The following is a 22,695-nucleotide window of genomic DNA, read 5'->3' on the forward strand; positions in this document are numbered from 1 at the left end:
TCTCATGCGAATTATTGTTGGCTTCTATTTTTTGCCTTACAGCTATCTATTGTTTTGTCATCTGTTTTTTTTAAATTAATAATTTATATTTATGTTTCCCTTAAAGACTATCTTGGTTCTTTATTTTGAGTAGCTTTTTTATTAAGACTACTACTTCTTCTTACTTACTACTATTTCTTCTATAAAATATCAAAATATTCAAGTTTAATATGAAATGAATAAAAAGTAGCTAACCATAAAAACTTTGTAACTTTGTAAGTTTTTATGGTTAGCTACTTGTTAATAATTGTAAAAAAATGCCGTGAGGCGAAGTTTTTTTCACCAATTTATGTAGCCGTATATAATTTTATTAAAGGGCTTCGTTCATTTCGTAGTAATATATTTCTTCAGAAATTTTCATCCGCTAAGCAATATATACATACAGATTAAATAATCGAATTCCCAGTAATTGTCAGTGTCAACAATTAAGTTAACTTTTTAAGTGAATAATATTTTTTCCAGCATATTCAACAATAATCAGCGTATTTCAGCCAAATTTAGACAAAAACATAAATAATTATACATATCAACCTCATTAATTCCTCATTAATCACTTCGTCCATTGGTGAAACCCGTATATAAATCCGTTCAATAATTTTTTTATTTATCGTGTTCACACAGACAGACTGACAGACAGACATAAAGAGACATCTATATAAAGCATGTAAAACCGCGAAGCACAAATAGTTAATTCGTAAATTATGCAGATTGTGGAACACTGTGAACTTGTAATATTCCAACGAGTGTGTCGTGACAAAAAGTCCAACAAAGGACTTGTAATTATTTAAACAATAGTTATTATGAAACATAACTTTTTATGTTTATGATATTTAGTAAGTTAACGAGAGATATATATAGCAACTTGTAGAATTATTGCAATTGTCTGCGTGGTATATGTTCGGACGCTCGCTATAACGGTTAGTAAATTATTATTATTATATAACGGTTAGTATATTCAGTTTACATAGAATTAATAAATTAAAAATATCGTAAATATTAAATTGTAATAAAATTAAACTGTCTCATGAATTTTATTTTGAAAAAATTTAACCATACGTTGTCATTTGTCTATCAATTTTATAAAATATTCGTTTGGTATTTTTGAATTAAAAAACTATTTTTGTAATATAATATTATAACTCTATATAATTTCTTTTACATGTTGCAGAAAAATATTTTTCAAGGTTAACTAAAAATTGTTGAATGTACTACACATATACACAGTAACAGCCTGTTAATGTCCCACTGCTGGGCTAAGGCCTCCTCTCCCTTTTTGAGGACAAGGTTTTGCAGCTTATTCCACCACGCTGCTCCAATGCGGTATGGTGGAATCTTCACGATGTTTTCCTTCACCGTAAAGCACGAAATGAATTATAATCACAAATTATATATATATATATATATATATATATATATTACAACTAAAATGACTGTCGCTTAATACTGTTTGTAGATTTTCACTCAGTATGTTGGTCAAGTAAGTTTTAAACACAATAATTTAAGTACCTACTTCGTGTTACGATATAACAAGCACACCAATTTACTACTTCATAAAAATGTTACTCAATAATATACTAACATGGTTATAAGTATATTAAATTCAACCATAAAACGTAAGTGCGTGACAATTGTCTTGAGAATTATTAAAATTGTTACAAAATAATAAACAAAAATATATACTTGTTATTGATCATAATGAAAAATACAGATTTTCATTATGATTTTGTATATAAGGATACGAACTTGAACTAAATTCATCCAAAGTAATTACTTTACATAAAACTAGTTACCGCCCGCGATTTCGCCCGCTTGTGCGGTGTGGGGAGTGGGGGTGGATAGGAAGTGTTGATTAAACTCACTTTCGCATTTATAATTATTAGTAAGTGCACCAATACGACTAAGTCATTCTTATTGTTGTAGCTCTCTACTACGATTGTGTTTACGGCGCCTGTAAACGGGCCAGAATGAAATGACGCGACGGTCAAAACCGTCGAGGAGGAACAGCCCGGGTAAAGGGGGCAACCCCGAGGCCCGTACCTTGACTGGCCTAGGCCAGCCAGGAGGATCGAACTCTCTCACGGCGCCTGTATGTAAAGAAATTTAGGAAGTTGATTTTAAACCGGAATCAGTGATTTTAATCTCGTCTCAATTTGATATTTTGCATATGTAATTTGGATCATACTTTACTTATATTATTATCAATCTTATCTGTTAATAGAACAAATTAGCAAACCCTCGAGTAATGTAAGCTATAAATATATTAAACTGATAAATGGGTATTATAAGTTTTAAATTAAAGTATTATATTAGAGTAGAAATATTTCACTTTTTTTTTTGTTTAATATATATATTTATTAGTTTCCGCTATGCCTGCGTGTGAGAGGCGGGGGCGGGATAGCTGTTCGGTGGCCGGGTTTTAAGTACTGCAAGTCCTTTTTTGTTCCTTGACTCAAAATTTCATGACGATTGGTTGAGTAGTTCAGACTTAAAAGCGGAACAAACAAACAAATAAACAAACTAACGTTAGAATTTTTAATTCTAGCTATTATTACTGCAAAAAGACAACAATAAACGTTTCTTAAAAAAATTGTTGCATAAAAATTAATTTATATATGTTAATACTCAAATTATTATTTATCTGCTGTTACTATAACCAATTTTTTTATACATTTTTTTATCCAATCAGATATTACTTATATGCAGCTACAGAAAACTGTACCAATTTTATAATATATGTATATAGGTAATTTACGAGTTAATAGTGAAAAAACTCACTACTGAAATCCTTAATGGTATTTTCCGCTGTTGTTGTTCAAATGTAGAGAGATAGAGGCCATTTAAATAACGTGAATTCTGATTTTGCAAAAGACATATTTCTATACTATCTTAGAATGAATTAATACAATTTATATTAGAATACATTTTACAATGAATTGTTAATTGATCAGAATCATTGAATCTGGTTGACAATTAATTACTAAATTAAATTATGCAATATTTTTTAAATCTCTTTATCTAATTCAATGGAGACAGTACATTCACTTTGCCTTTGTAATGTATCGTTTAACAGGTCAATGTCTAAATTAAGCAGGTATAAAAGAACAGTAGCTGCGGTGTCATTGAGAGTTCATATTTTTATGTTACGTAAAAATATATTAAAGTTTTTGTTACTGTTACAAGCATAGAGTACATTTATATTTTTATTTTCTAAGAAGGCTATAAGTGAAATAAGCGCTGGCAAAGTGTTTTTAAATAAAAAAATAATTAATACGGAATATGTTCAAAATAAACAAAAGCTATTAGATTTTTTTTTTAATTTACGAGATGCTGTTTAATAAATTATGTCACTATAGTTTGGGAGACAACAGTTGTTTAAGCTAAATATTGTTTGTTTAACTTAATCTCTACTCTATAAGCATAGTAAAAAAGATATATATTTTCTAATCCAATAGATAGCGTCGTTATTTATTTATTTATATTAATTTTTACCACAGATAACATTCGTGGCTTAGGTAACAGTTCTTTTTCCTTAATTTCATTTGCATTTATGTTCTGAATTTATTTTGAAATTCATGAATACATAAAGCTACGTACATCGTATATATCAGCGACTTATAAATACTGAAATACGTTTTAATTGATTACATGACTAGTAACCAAAACCAAAGCTACTATTTTATTCAATAAAAATCACGTGAGATCAAATAATTCTGATATTTTAAACCTTGATTTCATTGTCATCCACGTGATTGGGAGTCTACTAGTCTATGTAAAACAGGAAAGTAATATAAGCAACACATTGGTTCTCACGTAAAGATACAATATCTAATAAAGTATGAATACCACAGATACCGTAAAAACTGATTATGAACGCCAATAGTCTAACAATTACTCTCACGCACGATTGGAATCTTAACGCTTGTTCACAGCTATTTGTGTTATTTATATCATATGTATTACATATTATTTATATTATAAATATAATGTTGAACATGTTTTTCGATATTTTAAAGCATTACCGTGTCCTAGAAGATGGAAGAAAGTTTTTTTTCACGTCAACAAATGTTATTTAAATATATATATATGTATATATATATATTGTAACAGTTTTCTTGTCTTGTCAACTTCAAATAAATAATGTAGTAGATTGTATATTAACGTAATCATGAAGTATTTGTATTTATACAAAACTAGTTTAGGATTATTGTGATAGAATAGAATAATTATTTATTTGTTATTGTTAAAACATCACAATACAGAAGCGACTAGAATAAAAACATTAAAATACATACAGAACGTAAACAAAATTTATAATTTCTTAACCTATTTTATATAATTTAACTAATGTTAACACTAAAATACTAATACAAAAAATAAGAGAGATAAGATAGATAATTTTAAGCAAAGTTCAGCTTTTTGTCATTCATACATAGAACAGTGAAAATATAACCAAGCGAGAAGGCAATCCTATAATTCACAATAAGGTTACTTTATTAATTTGAGAAATTGTATCTTAAGCTTCAAACGCGATCGTGCTGTGATTCGGCTTATTGTTATCGAAACTTAAGGTCAATCAATCGATTAAAATTTTAGATTTATCTGAGTAGCATTTTTGTTTCACTCGTCTCTTTTTAATCTGTTTCGTTTCTATAAATCGAAATTATGACAATGGAATACTTATAAATACAAAAGACTTAAATTAATAAAATACGATATAAAATGATTATTTCATTTTTACTTCAGATTGAAATTTCGAATACTGGGAGAAAAATGAACGAGCTAATTAATTACTAACTAATTAAAGAGTTAGAGAACGGAAGGTACTCGCATATGGTATATGCGTATTTTAATTTTAAAAATGATAAATGTTCTAAAAAACGTATATTTAAATAATTGTTTGTTGCGGTTAAATCGTATATTGATAGAAAGAGACGAAAGTATGAGTGTAATTAAGTAATGTAGGTAATATTAAGCTTATCACAACGAAAATACAAATTTTATCTACTTATATATAAAAGCTAAATATTATGTTGTTTTAAAATATTTTAACAAGATCTTGATCGTGAAATATTGCAAAACGTACAAAAGTTTAAATAAGGATTGACACTTCATGCTATGTAATCATCAACCAACGTTATAAATCATGTTTATTTGTCAACATTAGATTACAATATACACAAGAAACATTTGTCATTTAGTGACATTTCGAATGTAACCTTTAGCGCAACAAATTGGATGTAATTTGCGTTCTGGCAATTTATTGACCTAATGTGTATACACTACACTCATGGTCCTTCAATGTTTTTTACCTTTAGTTAATCATGAGATGTTTCCTTTGGCTAATATTATAATAAATATCTTAGTGTGTAAAATCATTAGTTACTTAAGTAAAATAGTTTATTTTTTAAAGTACTAATATACCAAATCAGTTCTTAAGAAACGCCCTTTATTATTCGAGTTGAAATCTTAATTGTGATTTATCTAGGCCGTTACATTTGTAGATAATACGTTTCGTAAGTTTTTCCATATATATAAACAGTGATTATAATTTTAAAACATCAACACGCAACCACGCATGCTGTGTAATGACTATACTAATTATTATTTTAAGCTACTGACTGACTAACGTAACAATTCAAGGGTAATGTTTGTATTAAATATGTATTAAATTGTATGAACAGTCTCTTTACGAAATTTTTGTGCCAAAAATGTAATGTAATATTTATTAAAAGCATGTATGCGTAGAAGTAGTTAATTGTTTTAAGTTTTTTTAGAAGGTTTAAATAAAATAAATATTGATCAGCAAAAAGTATTTATTTACAAGTGAGTATTAAATTCATATCAATTAGTATTATAATCACACATAAATATCACAATCAGTCATCCGTCACGATCATATCAGTATGCTAAGCTAAGACGTTTAGTAATGGAGACCATGATGACCATGTGCTAGAGGAGCGTAGGCGATGTGAGCGATTGGTGCGGCGTGAACGAGAGGGGCAGAGTGGACCACGGGAGCGGCGTGGACGACGGGGGCTGGGTGGTGGCCAACAGTCTTGTGGACAACGGCGTTGAAACTGTGAATTGAGTTAAACGATTAATGATAGAACAGTTTTTAAGATATATCGAATGAAAAACACCAATATTTGGAATCGTGCTTACCCGTGGTGGTCATCAGCGGTGTATTCTACTTTGCGGACGGAACCGTCAGGCTCAACGAGAGAGTAGCTTCCGTGCACGGAACCACCGTCGCGGCTCTCGTGTTGGGACTTGTGATCACCGGTGTGGGGGTCAGCAACGGAGTAAGAGAAGTCGTATTTGGGGTGAGACTAAAAAAATTTTTTTGAATAAATTAAAGTCTTAGAATTAAAATTATTTATAATAGTTATTATTAAAAAAATACAATTAAAGGCTTTAATGTAAATAATTATGTAATAAAAAAATATTTAAATGAAAATAATTTTTATACGTACGTATTCATGAGCAATAGCGATGGGAGCAGCGTGGACGACGGGAGCGGCATGGACAATAGGGGCAGAGTGGACAATGTGAGCAGACTGGACTGGTGCGGCGTGGATCAGAGGTGCTGCGTGTGCGTAGTGCACGGGGGTATCATGTCGGATGATGCTTTGGGATGACACAGCCGCAGCGTGGTGAAGAGGTAGGATGCCAGCGTTGGCAGCGGCCAACACAGCGCTGAGGGCGACGATCTAAAATAAATTGTTAATTAATATTTTAAAGTTAAATTTCATGAAATTTAAATTTGTCAGTAAATATTTACTAGTTTAATTATATTTAAATAAAATAACTAATACTGTGTCAAAAGCACAGAGTTCAACTTACTTTAGAGAACATATTGCTGTTGATAATCAGAACAGGTGACTGATACCATTATCGGGCCGGGCGGGACTTTTATATGAAAACGAAAACGGAGACATAGTCCTTCGGTGGTGGGGCTTGCGGTCGTTTCAGTTCCGTAACTTTGACACAGCGAGGTCGTCGTTGCCTTCGTTAATCACTTACCCCCTCACTATCGCGCCCTGCAGCGGCAACTCTATCTTTACCGAGATTGCGACTTGCTAATTGTAACGTACTATAGTAATAACAGTATGGAAGCTATATATTGGTCGTAATAATTTTGATATTTTTTTTACTGGGAATTCTATTTATTTATATACAGAGGATTTTGCGAAACAAAAATGATATAGACGTAATCATTTAATTAATATTAAAAAAAAACATAAATTAAATAAAGTGAGAATAAATTTAAGTTTTCACTGTTAGACGTTGGAGAACAATATCATAGACCTGGTTCCAACATCAAGTAATCTATATGATGATTATATTATTGTATTTTCGTCCGAATTCATTCATTTGCTAGTATAAAAAATAATTAGAGGTTGATAGCCAGTAAAAACCTTAGATCAAGCCAAGTGCATAGAAAATATGAATCTTAATCTTAAATCGCCTGTTCCAATCCAAGCAAGCACAACTGACTTCTAATATTGTACTTGGAGGTACTTAATATTTCACTTATATATTCTACGGACAAAAAACAATAATACTGTTTGAATCGCAAATGAGTCAATATAACTACAGGCACAGACATCTAAGATGTTATGTCTTACAATGCAAAGTCCATTCCAAAAGTTCATGGCGCATATGGGGATGGTTAATATGTCTTACAATGCAAAGTCTATATTCTACCGCTAAAGAGCAATACTTAGTATTGTTGCGTTCCGGTTTGAAGGATGAGTGAGCCAGTGTACAGGCATAAGAAACATAACATCTTCGTTCACAAGGTTGTTGGAAAACATTCTAATGCTCATAGCACTATATGTATATTCACCAATCAGCACTATAGTAGCAAAGCGCTTCTGGCCAGGATTGGAACTACGGGCTGTTAGTTTACAGTAAATTTGTTGTACGAGTGTGATTAGAAATATTTCAAGTATCAGTGTCTAGATGTTCAAATATATTAGTGTTGCGTATATCATCATATATAAAATTATATAGCATTATCAAGACATTATTGCTTCAATGTCTTGATAAAGAGCGTTTTCAGTTACGCCTCAAGTATTATGACTCGTTAAACGCTTTACTGCTCATAAATATTTTTCAACTTAACACATGGACTTAAACTAAATAACCAGAAAAAGTAACAAAATATTTTACTAATTTAATGTTCCTATATATTTTTTTTTAATAATTATTTAAACATTTTTCGTATTAATATTAGTCATCATAATGTTTCTTTGATATAAGTTTCCATTAATCCTTGTATAGTTGGACATCTAAATACTAATCATAAAACTATCGTATGTTTGTGTTACAGTTTACCATCCCATTTATACTATAGAGATAGGTAATATAGGGCAATTTTTTTACAAGGGCCATGAGTACAGGAATAAGTGAACACTATAAACTAGGTGATTTCTTTGTTTATTTATCTTTATTTTCTAATATATATTAAAAGCTTAAACACTAAGAAATGCTACAAATTTTTCTAATAAAAGTTCATAAGTTAACGAAACGAAATACGAAATGACGAAAGCCTGGCCGTAAATGAACATACAGTCTTAAGAACCTTCACCAATGGTTCGACATGAGCTCGAGGTCACTAATTATTATATTTATTGTATATTACGAATTCCTATAGGAGTTGGTGCTTGAAGAAAAATAAATTAATTTCGATAGAAAGTCAATTCTATGGTAAATGGTTTGTAACTCTGTCATCATCATAAACTTTGGCATAGCAATGAGCTTTAGCGTATTGGTTTCATTTATAAAAGCATGCAACCATGATCAAATAAATAAATATCAGTTCAAGAACACAGTCACAGAACGGGATTCTGTATATTTTTTAAAATTATTTATATTTATGAATAAAAATATAATTAGTAACTTACAACCAGCGAGCACTAGTGACAGCATTCATAAATGCAAGTGATTGTGCAATATTAAGATCAAAAGGATCGTATCCCCATGTCATCGACCACACAGCGGTTGAGAACTATAATAACCAAACCAATATAGTGTATTCGATTTCCTAACGAATGCTCGTAATACGATCAGGAGTTGATATCATAAGTATAATGAAGCAATTTAATGATTGAACGAAGGTACATTGTTTATTGGGTCATACTTAAATAAGTATCGAGCTGTGTAAACTTGTCTTTTAAATTGTTTCTTTGCGAATTGTTGATGGCTTCAACAAGATACGACGAACGGCAACACTGATTTTGAGCGAGATTAATTTGTTCAAAACGAAGAAAAACAAACCTAAGAAATGTGTTTAATTAAATAAGTATCGAGCTGTGTAAACTTGTCTTTTAAATTGTTTCTTTGCGAATTGTTGATGGCTTCAACAAGATACGACGAACGGCAACACTGATTTTGAGCGAGATTAATTTGTTCAAAACGAAGAAAAACAAACCTAAGAAATGTGTTTAATTAAAATTTTTAAATTGTATGTAACAATCAAGAAATTCATTCGCTGGCTGTCTTGTTATTATTTTTACTATTTTAACAATACATCACGGAACTTACTGTAACCTTGAAAATGAACTAATTGTTATAGATTTTTCACTTCGATTTGTCTTAAGAAATCCTTGACTGCACACTAAGTCCGGTAGTTCGTTATAAACGTGATTCGATACCGTCACGGAAGCGCTAACAGTGTGTTTGATGTTTAACATAGATACGACACATTTTGTCTTATCTAGTTTTAAAGATTGTTCACAAGGAACTGCGTGCGCGAAAGTTGCTATATAGGTATCATTATTTCAAGTATGCAGTAAGTCTTGGAAATCGTTTAATTTTTTGGTATAAAGTAATTTTAAATGGCCCACTTTATTACAGACTATGATTGTCAGGCTATAATTTGACAAACGCATACATAGTATATATAATATTTCATGGACAACAAAGGTATTTTTATACATTTATGTAGATAAAATACTTATGTAAGTAACATATACAAGGTCGAATATAATGAATGAAAGGGCAGAATGTACCAGACGCATTATACAAGGGCTAACAAACTTTGAAGATTTTTAGTGATAGAATAGCGTGTAAGATATTCAATTATACGTCGTTCCTTAACATGTAAACGTTGCTTTACTAAAAAGTGACAAGGCTTTCCGTGAAGTCAACCAATTCGATTGAAAGGATAAGTATAGCCCGTGGTTCAGAGGTCAATCACCGCTTACTTTGACCATGAGAGTTTGATATCAATCAATCTTTTTTGTTTCGAGCGCCTAATTTAATAATACCAAGGACTTTTCTGTGTTGAATGAGTATCTACATATATTATGCGTTTATATTGATATAATTTTATAATAAAATAAAAACTGACATTATGTTCTGATGAAGTGTTCTGTTACTGAAGATTTTTCTAAAACAGTTTTACGTGTCTGCCTGGGGTCCGGTGTCATTTACTGAAAACCTTGCGATGGCCGTCCTCGATAAGTATCTCTTGAGCATACCCGACTGATGGCTGCTGACTGATAATTTCTGTTTAGCGTACTGAATTGTTTAAAATAAGAAAACCGAAACTATGACAACATGTACGATTCGATGGTGTCGTTAATAGTAGGGCAGTGGATTTAGAGCAGTACTTAGTTATTTAACGATTATGACACAGTCTAACAGAAGTTGGCGAAACTAGTCGCTTTACAGGGCATGGGCGTAAATAGTAGCAGAGAAATTATAACACGCAATTTCTAGACCCTGATTTATTTGCCGATTCGATATTAGTTACGAATGTAAATTAATTGTGCAAAGTCTACGTTCAATTTTATTTGTTTATTTAACTTGCCCGAGTTAGATAGCGTCATTGAATAGACTTATTGTTAGTGGTTCGTTAGTTTCCTTAAGTCAAGTTGACATAAACATTGATTGAAGGCAAGAGATAAATTTAAATGTTTGGAACGCCTTATACTTATAGATTGATGTCAATTATAAAAGTTATGATATCTAAAGCCGACTAGTTTGTAGTTTATTTTTAAATTTGACTTGAAATTATAAATTGAAATAATTATGATAAATATATAAAAAATGAGCGGTGATGATCTAAAGCACGTGAATCTTAACCGATAATTGCGGGTTAAAACCCAGGTTAAGGACCAGCAGCACTGAATACGTTGCAATTACATATGCTAAATTCGTGTTACAATTCATATAATGCTCAGCAGTAAATGTATATAGCATCGTAAAGACATCCCTATGTGTCGGATGAAAATTTATCACCAGTCAGCATCGGAGCAGCGTACAGGCAATAGTTTCAAACCTTCCTCTCAAAAGGATAAGAGGCCTTAGCAATAGATACTAGATATTTACTGCCTGTTACTTTACTTTATATATATATGAAAATGAAATTTTACCTAAATACAAAACAAAAAGTGTGCATACTGTTTCGTTAGCAATTAAAACTTATAATACAACGTTTAATGGTTTAACTGACCTTTGAAAATGTAGATAATTTTAAAAGAGGATGTAAGAAATTCATTTATTTACTTATATTAATTATTCAATTGCATTACAGTGATTACATTATAATATAATATGATAAAGTGTAACTCAAAACAAGTTTATGTGCAATATAGTTTCCGATGTAAATAACAGGCGACTGTTGAAGTGCTTTCGTCAGTGCATGTTTTAGATTATCAATTAGATTGCCTTTCGTAACATTAAATAGTTTTAAACTTGTTATTTTTAACCATAGTCGATAATTGTTTCTTAATATTTTGATTGACAGTGAAAATACTATCGGAATATATTATTGTTTTTAAATTTATTAGATTTGTTTGTGAATTACAAACTGTGTGTGTGACAAAATGTTAAAATTATGTATACAACTAATTTGTTTATATTCACATTACATGTTTATACGACTGCTGCATGGATGGTCTAGTGACTCGCGATGCGTGATATCCTGATGAAATATGCCGCATGGGGTTCCCTGAGCCATTTCCTGGCGGCCATCGTAGGTGAAGAGTATTGAGAGTTGCTGGAAGGAGATGGTTTCCTTCTGCAAAAATGTCATGTTACAGAACGAGTCTGCGGAGTGGGAGCGTGGGGAGAGTACCTACGCTCACCCGCTTCACCGATGAAGACTGCTGGGTGACGCTAGTTTTTAATAGGGTATTCCTGTACATATTTGGCACCAGTGAGTCTTACATATCAGGAAACGCTTAAATGCGTTTTTTCAGCGAAAGCGAAAAAAAAAAGTTGGTCTGATGGCCAGCCTTTTATGAGACTTTCACTCTCACTCAAAGGCGTCGTCTCAGCCCACCCTGCGCCTTGACGTTCGATACTTAAAAAGGGCTTGATCCTGGGGAAAACAACTAAAACCTGCGTCCTGGTCCTAATCTGGAATTATCACCAGTCCTGTCGGGTATTGAGATTGAATAAAGAGTGTACTTGTGCACTATAATATCTCATTTTAGCTGTTTTTAAATTAATACTATTCAAATAGCTATATTACCTATAAATATTGGTTATGTAGCTGACGTTTTATATTTTCAATGAAACCACTTATTTAATTATTTTATTTTTTAATTATAATAATATATATTAAATTAATGAACACATTATAGTGTATTAAAAATATTTTGTACATTTTCCAGATTATTAGTTTTAATTTCCTCAATAATGATGGTACTGCGCGGAATACACGTGATGACTTGGCCCGGAGTTCTGTACCACTGCGTTGAAACTGAAAGTAAATGTATTGTTTATGTTTACATTAAATGAATCATCAAGATATCAAAACCTGTTCTACAACTAGTTCACAACTGACACCTGTTTGTCGAGATACTCTTGAATTAAGCACAGAGGTCGATTGAGGTCATTACTTATATGATACCGGAACGCAAGATTACCGGTTTGGCTGCCATGTGATTTTATGTTTACGTCGTCATATAAGTCATCTATTACGTGTACGTGAAGCTTCCTGAGAAAGCAATGTCAAATAATAGCAAGTCACGTAAACGAATCGGATTTACGCATTTTTACGCTATTTGAGGAAAGTTTAGAAATCTCGCGTCTTACCTAATACGTTATGTTATATGTATAAATTAATTACCCATTATGGTCATCAGCAGAGTAAGACACTTTTCTGAAAGAGCCATCAGGCTGCAACAATGAGTATCCGCCCTTTACAACGTCGCCATCACGGATCTCGTGTTGGGACTTGTGGTCTCCAGTATGCGGGTCGTCGACAGAGTACGAGTACTGATACTTTGGATGAGACTGAAAAAACAATAAATAAGTATTAGTATGCAGATAAAAAAATCTCTATTCACTTTTATTTCAAATACTACGTACGTTATAGGCTTTGGAAGCGTAATATCCACCGTAGTTGCCGACGTGACTATGAGAGGCGTGGGATGCGGAAACTATATTGGAATGGGATGTTGCATGAGCAAACGGAGCGGCATGAGATATGGTTGCGGCATGAGATAGAGGTGCAGCATGTGCAAGAGGTGAAGAATGGTCTAGGGCTGAGGAATGGGCCAATGGTGCACCATGTGCCAGAGGTGCAGTTTGAGTTAGAGAAGCTTGATGAGCTATGGGGCTAGCATGAATCAGAGGTGTAACATGAGACAATGACGCGGAATGTGCGTAGGAATTAGAATGGACAAATGGTGATGCATGAGTTAGGGGTGATTGATGGATAAGAGGATTTAATGACGCCCCATATCCAAGTCCATTATTATAAGCTACAGGAGAGGCATGACCTAAAGAAGAGGGATTATAATAAGGTGCTGCAGCATAAGGGGCACCATAATTGATTGCATTGTACTGCGATGGGTGAGAGTAGCCACCATGACCTAATTGACCAGATTGGACCACTGCAAAAACAGCACCAAGGATGAGTATCTGGAAAATGAACAAAATGGTGATTTAAAACCAATTATAAAATTGTAGCTATTTGAAAAACGTTAATATTCTTACCTTAGAAAACATTTTTCGGGATTCTAATTCGTGACTGACATGTGTTTAATGAGTATCCGTGGTTTTATAAGAAATCTTATTGTTTCTCCAGTGGGGCGCCGAAATCAGTTCGTGGTACATCCAAGACAAGGTCATCGCGCTTTGTCTTCATCATTCCCGCATTACACATGAGTAACTAAAGAATTGTTACTTAACAATAATACTATGTGAACTGTATCTCATTATACTGGGTCACAACAGATCGAGACAACTAACTATTATTTACTTTAAAGCATTTTTAAGAATGAGGAACAGATTGATATTATAACGGGGTTCACACATCTTAGGAATTTTATAACATGAAATGGAATTATGTCTACCTCATAACTGAAAAACTACTATTGTGTGAGTTATGTGACAAACGCCACTAATGTATGAATGTTACCATAAATTTTAATGGGCTAATAAAGTATGTACTTCTAATTCTTTTCTCAATAATCTGTTTTTACTTAAGATATATAGCAAATAAAAGAAATGCATAACGGGGGAAAAATAAATATTTCATTTATTTTAAGTTTTTTTTTTTAATTTGTAATGATTTATAAAGATTGAATTTTTTTAATAAATAGAATAGTAAGGCGGACGAGCATATGGGCCGCCTGATGGTAAGTGGTCACCAACGCCCATAGACATTGACAAGAAATGTTTTTGTTCTTAAAACAATAATAAATAGGTATTGGTTTATGAAAAAAAAATATTTAAGGCAACGAGCACTAAGTCTGAGGAGATTAATTAATTAAATAAAAAAAATACAATTTTTTTTTGAAATGAAAATATTTATTTTGTCGTATTATTTCAATTTAAAACATTAAGAAACACATCTTTGTTAATCTTCTTTGCATTTTAATTATATGATCTTATTAACAGACATTTTTCGTAATGGAACATAAACTCTTGTTAATTATTATCTTAGCTAATTATCTCTAGGTCAAGTATACTTTGGCTATTTACCTACATACATAATAAATATTGAAAAAACTAGGTACTTGTTTGCGTTATTTACTTGCCTTATTTTAAATAACATGTTCGTGTTACATTTATTTATAAAGTGAAAAGTCAAAAAAATTTGACTGGCTGGTTGGCGTGGTTGTTAGAATAAGATATAACAAGGACAAAAAACTGTTTTGGTCACAATAACATCTGCGTAAGTATTCCGTATATAATAGAAGTGTAGTATATACAACGCCCACCGTAAAAATGCATAATGTTTATCTTGATGTTATCACCAAAATTCTTACGTGTAATTTTGAATTCAAAGCTTCTATGGAGCCACCACTATTTGTAACCAGGCAGCCAGACTTAGCTTCACAGTTATTCTGTAAGGAAAGCTAACCAATCGGTTTAGTTATTTTCATAGTATTATCGCTATACGGCATTTTTCGTTGGGGAATAGCTACTCATTGTATCCATTTTAATACATCAAAAAGTTTCATTATATATTTACACAGTATATTTATGTTAATATTTTATGACAACAAAAAAAAAATTAATACTAGAAATAAAAATAAACTAAGCACCCTAAGTTTTCGTTCGTTCGTTATAAAGTTAATATTATATTTTTAGGCTAAAGTATACGTATTTTTAATAAAAAAGCAAACTTTAAGTTCTTATAAAGCTTGTAAATTTTCCGCTGCTGGACTCTCTTTTTGAGGAGAAGACCTAGAGTTTATACCACCACTTAATACACATGTGGCAGATTTTTATCTGACTTATGAACACATTGTGTTTCCTCAAAATATTTTTTACACCACCAAGTACAAGATAACAAATTAAGTACATGAACATTCAGTCGTGCTTGCTTTGGTTTGAACCCGGTTCTAACTAATGCACCATCTAGGTGTTTTTTTTAAATCTATTATTCCATTTATAAATATATATCTGACAAAACGGCATCAGGTAGTGATCGTCACTTAGGTAGTTACGGCGTGGACCCATCTCTACGGTGTGCCATCGACCACCGTGTAACGGCACGGCGCCGGTGCCGGAAAACGGAGCAGCGTCGTACCGCAGTACGATGCTTAGTTCGCACGTATTAATAAAAATGGCTGACAATTTATATGTCTAATTTTTAATTTTACTAGCGGAAGCACGTCCCGTTCTTTATATAATATATTAAACAAATAAATATTTTATCATTCTTAAGACAGGAAATTCTAGACGGATGTAGGTATACTTTATTATTATTTTCATAAATATAATGCGTTGATTGTAGAGTAGATTTATTGGAATTGATTAATAAGGTGTATGAAAGGTCACCTCGCCCCTAATTTTATAAACGTTCGTGACGGAATTGCGTGAAAACTATCACGACTATATGATATACGTACAGAATTGCCTTTGTAATGCTTATGAGTTAAGAGTTTGTCGAGACAGATAGAATATTGATTAATTTTTTCTCTTAAAAAAATAATAAGTTATTACAATACTAAAAGTTATATGAAATCTTATCTCTGCATATCTCAGGTAATAAACTTCTATTCAAATTATTTAATTGCTATTTAATTGGAGTTAGATTATCGTATTTGTTGTTAATAATGTATTGCTTATTTTCATTATACATAAGATATTATCTTTATAAGCAAGTTCTTTGTTTAATGGATGAATGGAGAGATATTAGGCTGCAAACCCAGTGTTCAAGGCCTCGTTTTGGCAGATCAATAGTTATTGGGTTTTCTGTTTACCCATTAGCATCTCGGAATCTGAAAGTGTGTGCACTCGCGTTCCTTAAAAAGCATGATAATTGTTGGTCCTGTCGCGACGTGTTCGAGTTTATCATAATTTATTTGAAATAAGTTTTTCCATAAATAATTATCATATTAATAGGATAAATAAATAGGCTACTTTATGTCAATAGTTACACAATATAAATAGCTATAATTACTACCTATCTAAATATGTCTATGTCCTAAGATAAGTTGTAATAATACAGGAATATTTGAGTAAACATAAAGAAATGTTATTATAAATATACGTTATAAGAACAAAAAATTAAGAAAGATTTATAAGCAGCTGATTATATCTCCTGGTGACAAGAAGGCTGGTTTGTTAAGTATAGGCATGATTTGTAGAGCAATTATTTTTAAATTAGAGCTGTATAATAAAATTAATGGAAATAATTATGTATATAATAAAAGAAATAAATTTGTTATATAGTCATTTAATAAATAATAAATACATATGGCCTCACTATCAAACGTTGTACAGCGGGTAAATTAAAGTTACACGACGATTTCTCTCCTTCTGTCTTTAGTAATTTGACGTTTGAAAAAAGAAGACAAAACAAATGTCTAAACATACAACTACTATACATCGTTTGCTAATAAGTAATCACAGTAATTTTATCGCATTTCGACGCAATTTTCTTAGTAGTAATGATGGTAAGCGGGTTGGGGGTGAATAGAGGGGGCAGAGTTGTGCACCACAGCGTTGAAACTGAAAACAAAAGTATTTTTATGGAAAAAGATAAGGCACATAATAAAATATTTTTAATAAGACATGTACTGATTATTATTTTGTATAATTCCGGCAATAACTAAAATGACCTAAGGTCAGAATGAATGGGTTATTTTGTCGAATCACTGACGGGATATATTTTTTTTGTGATAACATTGATGTCTGCAGTGTTTTCGAGCAATATTTCTTTTTTTTGTTTTCGTTACTTCAGATGAAAAACTGAAATATGTCAATTTTTTACCGTCTAAATAGTTGTCGGATGAGAAGTATAAATAAAGAATTACCCATTGTGAGCATCAGCGGTGTATTCAACCTTGCGGACGGAACCATCAGGCTGCACCAGAGAGTAGTATCCGTGCACGGCGTCACCGTCGCGACTTTCGTGCTGGGACTTGTGGTCACCAGTGTGGGGGTCGGCTACTGAGTACGCGAAGTCGTATTTGGGGTGAGTCTGGAAAATATATGAAGCATGAATATATATAAAGAATATTATCATCAAGAAGGGAATTTATTTTTCATGTTTTTTTATGTTTAATTGAGTAATAACTATATTGACATAAATACAGCATGACTTTATAAAACAGATTTTTATGTAAGCACTTGGTATAAATTTTTGTTTAAATAGTTCTTAAATGTTTTGAAATATGGATGATATGTCAAATCTATGTGTGAAACTGATCGGAAGTAATAATTGAAAACTTGGAAAGTACTATTTAAACTTACGTAAGCATCATGTCCGTTGTAGTGGGCACCGTCGTAGTGATCATATTGAGCGATAGGGGCATAAGCCACTGGAGCGTATGCCAGAGGGGCATAGTGTCCTCCATCATGACGTATAATACTTTGTGAAGACACAGCATGTCCATAAAGACCAGCATTGGCCGCAGCCAAAAGGGCACCAAAAGTAACGATCTTAAATGAAATAAAAAAATTATATCACTGTTATAAAAAATGGAATCGATGTTTATTTTCTTTATAAATTTAATTATAAAGAAATATTATAGTCGAATCAAATTAGAAAATATGACTCAAAAAATCCAAAAACACGTATTTTCTGAATGTTTTTTTTTCTTAAAGCACTTGAACGATATTTTTAATTTTAACTTTTATTTTATAAGTTAGGTGGTTTATGTAGTATTACTTACTTTGGAGAACATTTTTCTATATTCAATATCTTTCAATGATTGATATCAATAGTTTTGGCCGTAAGTTTTTATACTCTATATCATAAAGAACTAGTGGGGTGACATTAGTTCGAGCACACCTTGCGCTGGTAACAAAGGCAATAAAAATAAAGGTCATATCAAACTAATTACAGAATAACAATTACATGCTATATTAACCGTATTCATATTATGTTTCTAATGTGCTAACTAACAAAAACTATTTCATTGATCACGTATTTAACGCCATAATAGCTTTTCATATTTGGGTCAACTTAGTTAAGTTTTTTTTAATGGTTAGCAGAATTGTTACATTTAATATAATCAGGTATTTAAGAAAAACTGTTGATACCTCCAATAATTTTCTTTTCCTTTCGGCTTCTACATGGATATAATTTCAATCAACTTTTATTTATATTATGTGTACGATACTAAAAAGGTGAGGTATATTCTAGTATAATGCGGATCTATAAATGGTACAAGTACAGCATTTGATAAGTTCTAACATTTTTATAGTTTTTGCTGAATCTTTTTATAAAGTCGATTTTCTTTGTTGTTTGATACCGTCATAGCTATTGTTTTACTTGATGCGGTGTAAAGGATAATTCAGCATCATTATTACACCAAGGTTTCACCAAAACATCGAATTGTGTTGACTTCTTAATTTTTAAGAGGGAATAGTATTCTTATTTTTTGTGAACTATATATATGGTAGCAATTTCAGATATTTAGACACATTTTATTTTCTCCACACCATTCCTGTAGTGAATATGATAATTACAATAATATGGAGAAAAAATCCATACCAATTAATAATAGTATTACGGGTCACATTTTTTATAAAAGAATACCAATAATGTTCAAGTACGACCTCAGTTTTTGTTATATTGGCAAAGACGTAGTTTTTTATTTTGTCTTGAACTTGACAATGATAGAAATCGTTGTGTGTTTAGAAAGTTATATTGTTGTTCACTCAAATATGAGGAATTATTGCTTTGTTATTGTTGAATAAAAAAGGAAATTCGGATTCGAAATCAAAACTTTTTTTGTTTCGAATATTTTACTTTAAATAATTAATTATGTGTATGTCAAGCTAAAATTCATAATAGACTGTTAAAAATCCCGGCAAACTCAGTAGCGTAGAAACAAAAGGAAATAGGTATTTCTTCTAAATAAGGTGAATGGGCTAATCATTTATTTTACATTCATTATCCGGAGGAAATTACGAAGTGACGATAGAACCTTGAAACTAAATTCTTATGACTCATTATTGCAGAAACGTAACAAAAATTTCATTCATGTTTTTGTGATTGGTTTTACATTTACTAGAAATACATCCCGATTTCGCATGTGAGGCTTTACCACATGATGCTTTTTTTAATAATTAAGTATAAAGCTAAATTGTAATACAATCGGACTCTGTTCAACAGTTACCCCACAGTTAGTATACGTTTATTTAATTTAATCGTAATATATCCGAAACTTTTCCAAAATATACTTAAAGAAAACATTTAAAATAAGTATACTGTTATTTTGTCGTTCACTATATAAGCGCGATAAAATGAATATCATGTGAACTTAAAATAAAAATTGATAAATGATATTTACAATAACTAATCAATTAGTAGCCGTGGAGTACCGGCTTAGAATAGTACTCCCCCAATCTCATCCCGTGGGTGTCGTAAGAGGCGACTGAGGGACGGGGAAAAGGGGGGATGGGCAGCAGCGTCCCCCCTCCCATAAACATCTTACCCCCTACTGCGCTCGCCAACACGCCTGCCCAGCGCGGCGAGTATGGGCAAACCACCTCCCTAAATGGCAGATGCGCCCAAAAAAAGGCCCCCAGTTACCGGCAAGCCCGCTAGGCCCGACCAAGGTAGCGGTCGCGGTATCGGCAGGGCAGGGGGTGCTAAGAATCACCGGTTCACGGCAGGCTACCGTATAAAACGACTGAAAATGGCAACGTATAATGGACGCTCGATGAGGCTGGACCATCACCTCGCCGAATTAGAAGTAGAGTTAAGTCATATAAACTGGCATATACTGGGGTTATCTGAAGTCCGAAGACAGGGGGAGGACACGATAACTCTAGAGTCCGGTAACTTACTCTACTTCCGCGAAGGTGATAACCTCTCCCAGGGTGGTGTCGGTTTTCTAGTCAAAAAGGATCTCATTAGCAGCATTGTGGAAATCAGTAGTGTGTCGAACCGGGTAGCGTACCTTGTCCTAAAACTTTCCGACAGGTACTCCCTGAAGGTTGTACAGGTATATGCGCCAACTTCGACATACTCTGATGATGTGGTCGAAGCGATGTACGAGGACATCGCAAAGGCCCTCAACGACACCTCGAGGGCCCACTACAATGTTGTTATGGGAGACTTTAATGCTAAAGTGGGAGTACAAGATAGCGGTGAATCGAAAGTCGGACCTTACGGCTTGGGCTGCAGAAATCACAGGGGGCAAATTCTGGTAAACTTCCTCGAAGCGCAGGGGCTTTTTTTGATGAATTCTTTCTTTCAAAAGAAGCCTCAGAGGAGGTGGACCTGGCGAAGCCCCGATAACGTGACAAGGAACGAGATAGACTTTATCATCTCGAATAAAAGGCACATATTTAGAGATGTTTCAGTGATCAACAGGTTTAATACCGGAAGTGATCACCGCTTGGTTCGAGGCACTCTAAATATCAACTTAAAAGCCGAAAGATCGAGAATGATGAGGTCTACTCTCCGACCTACCATGCTCCAAGCTGCTCAAGGCTCCGAAAAGTTCCAAATGGAACTTCAAAATCAATTCACCGCGTTGGAAACCATAAGCAGCATTGATGAGAGAACCGACACGCTGGTCAAAATACTGCAAAACACATCCCGCAAGTGTTTTCCGCCACAGAGAAGAGACAACGCACCAAAACTCTCTGCTGAGACACTCGAGCTCATGAGAAAACGACGAGAACTACCATCGTTTTTGTCAGATAAGGCCTTAAACCGAACAATAAAAACGCTGACGCGACGCGATCTCCGACGCTCCAATACCCGTGCCATCAAGGCTGCGATTGAGCAAAATCGGGGATCGAAAGTGTTCGCTCGCAAGTTTGGGAGGCCGCGTCTGACAAAACTTAAAACTGAAAATGGTGGGGTCGTTACCTCTAGGCCTGAGATTATCGGAGAAGTAGAGAGGTTTTATGGGCAGTTGTTCTCTTCAAGATCGGATAAACCCATGGGAATCAGTATTGATGACCAGCGCGCCCCTCTTATGCGCCATTACTCCGAGGAGCTCCCGGTCGTTGACCAAGGAGAGATTAGGGCGGCTCTAGAACAGCTTAAAAACAACAAATCTCCGGGAGATGACGGAATCACAACAGAGTTGCTTAAGGCAGGCGGGACTCCGGTCCTGAAAGAGCTAGCAAGCCTCTTTAATTCCGTCATCCAACATGGCAAGACCCCGGAAACGTGGAGCGGGAGTGAGGTGGTACTGTTTTTCAAGAAAGGTGATAAAACCCTCTTGAAAAACTACAGACCAATCTCCCTCCTGAGTCACGTGTATAAGCTGTTCTCAAGAGTCGTCACGAACCGTCTCGCCAGACGACTTGACGAGTTCCAGCCCCCAGAGCAAGCCGGCTTTCGATCAGGCTACAGCACCGTGGACCACATCCATACTGTTCGGCAGATTGTGCAGAAGACCGAAGAGTACAATCAGCCGCTGTGTATGGCATTTGTGGACTACGAGAAAGCCTTCGACTCCATCGAAACCTGGGCAGTGCTCGACTCATTGCAGAGATGTCATATCGATTGGAGATATATCGAGGTACTGAGATGTCTGTACAACGCCGCTACAATGACTGTCCACATCCAGGACTGTAAGACGAAGGCGATCCAATTGCGCAGAGGGGTGAGACAGGGGGATGTAATATCCCCGAAACTGTTCACCAACGCGTTGGAAGACGTTTTCAAAACGCTGGATTGGACTAGGTATGGAGTCAATGTAAACGGCGAGTACATCTCACACCTTCGATTTGCCGACGATATCGTCATCATAGCAGAGTCGC

At 33.5% G+C, this 22,695-nt stretch overlaps 3 protein-coding genes across 3 annotated transcripts; all 3 read right to left on the reverse strand.

Annotated features, from left to right (window-relative positions):
• Positions 1–5,840: 5,840 nt before the first annotated feature.
• On the reverse strand, positions 5,841–6,949 carry LOC126768729 (cuticle protein 7-like). Its single transcript, XM_050487005.1, has 4 exons — positions 6,883–6,949; positions 6,513–6,749; positions 6,202–6,368; positions 5,841–6,116 (listed from the first exon to the last, which is right to left on the reverse strand). The coding sequence occupies exons 1-4, from the start codon at positions 6,892–6,894 to the stop codon at positions 5,960–5,962; spliced, it is 573 nt and encodes a 190-aa protein (XP_050342962.1). The 5' UTR covers positions 6,895–6,949; the 3' UTR covers positions 5,841–5,959.
• A 5,738-nt stretch (positions 6,950–12,687) lies between these two features.
• LOC126768390 (cuticle protein 8-like) lies at positions 12,688–14,010 on the reverse strand. Its single transcript, XM_050486415.1, has 5 exons — positions 13,999–14,010; positions 13,746–13,923; positions 13,387–13,571; positions 13,127–13,293; positions 12,688–12,757 (listed from the first exon to the last, which is right to left on the reverse strand). The coding sequence occupies exons 1-5, from the start codon at positions 14,008–14,010 to the stop codon at positions 12,688–12,690; spliced, it is 612 nt and encodes a 203-aa protein (XP_050342372.1).
• Positions 14,011–17,384: 3,374 nt separating this feature from the next.
• Positions 17,385–18,656, reverse strand: LOC126768749 (cuticle protein 7-like). The gene is made up of 4 exons (XM_050487036.1): positions 18,636–18,656; positions 18,214–18,402; positions 17,775–17,941; positions 17,385–17,469 (listed from the first exon to the last, which is right to left on the reverse strand). Exons 1-4 carry the CDS (start codon positions 18,645–18,647, stop codon positions 17,400–17,402), a joined length of 438 nt encoding a protein of 145 aa, XP_050342993.1. The 5' UTR covers positions 18,648–18,656; the 3' UTR covers positions 17,385–17,399.
• Between the last annotated feature and the right edge of the window lie 4,039 nt (positions 18,657–22,695).

This window comes from Nymphalis io, chromosome 5 (assembly GCF_905147045.1).
Source record: "Nymphalis io chromosome 5, ilAglIoxx1.1, whole genome shotgun sequence".
Taxonomy (NCBI): Eukaryota; Metazoa; Arthropoda; class Insecta; order Lepidoptera; family Nymphalidae; genus Nymphalis; species Nymphalis io.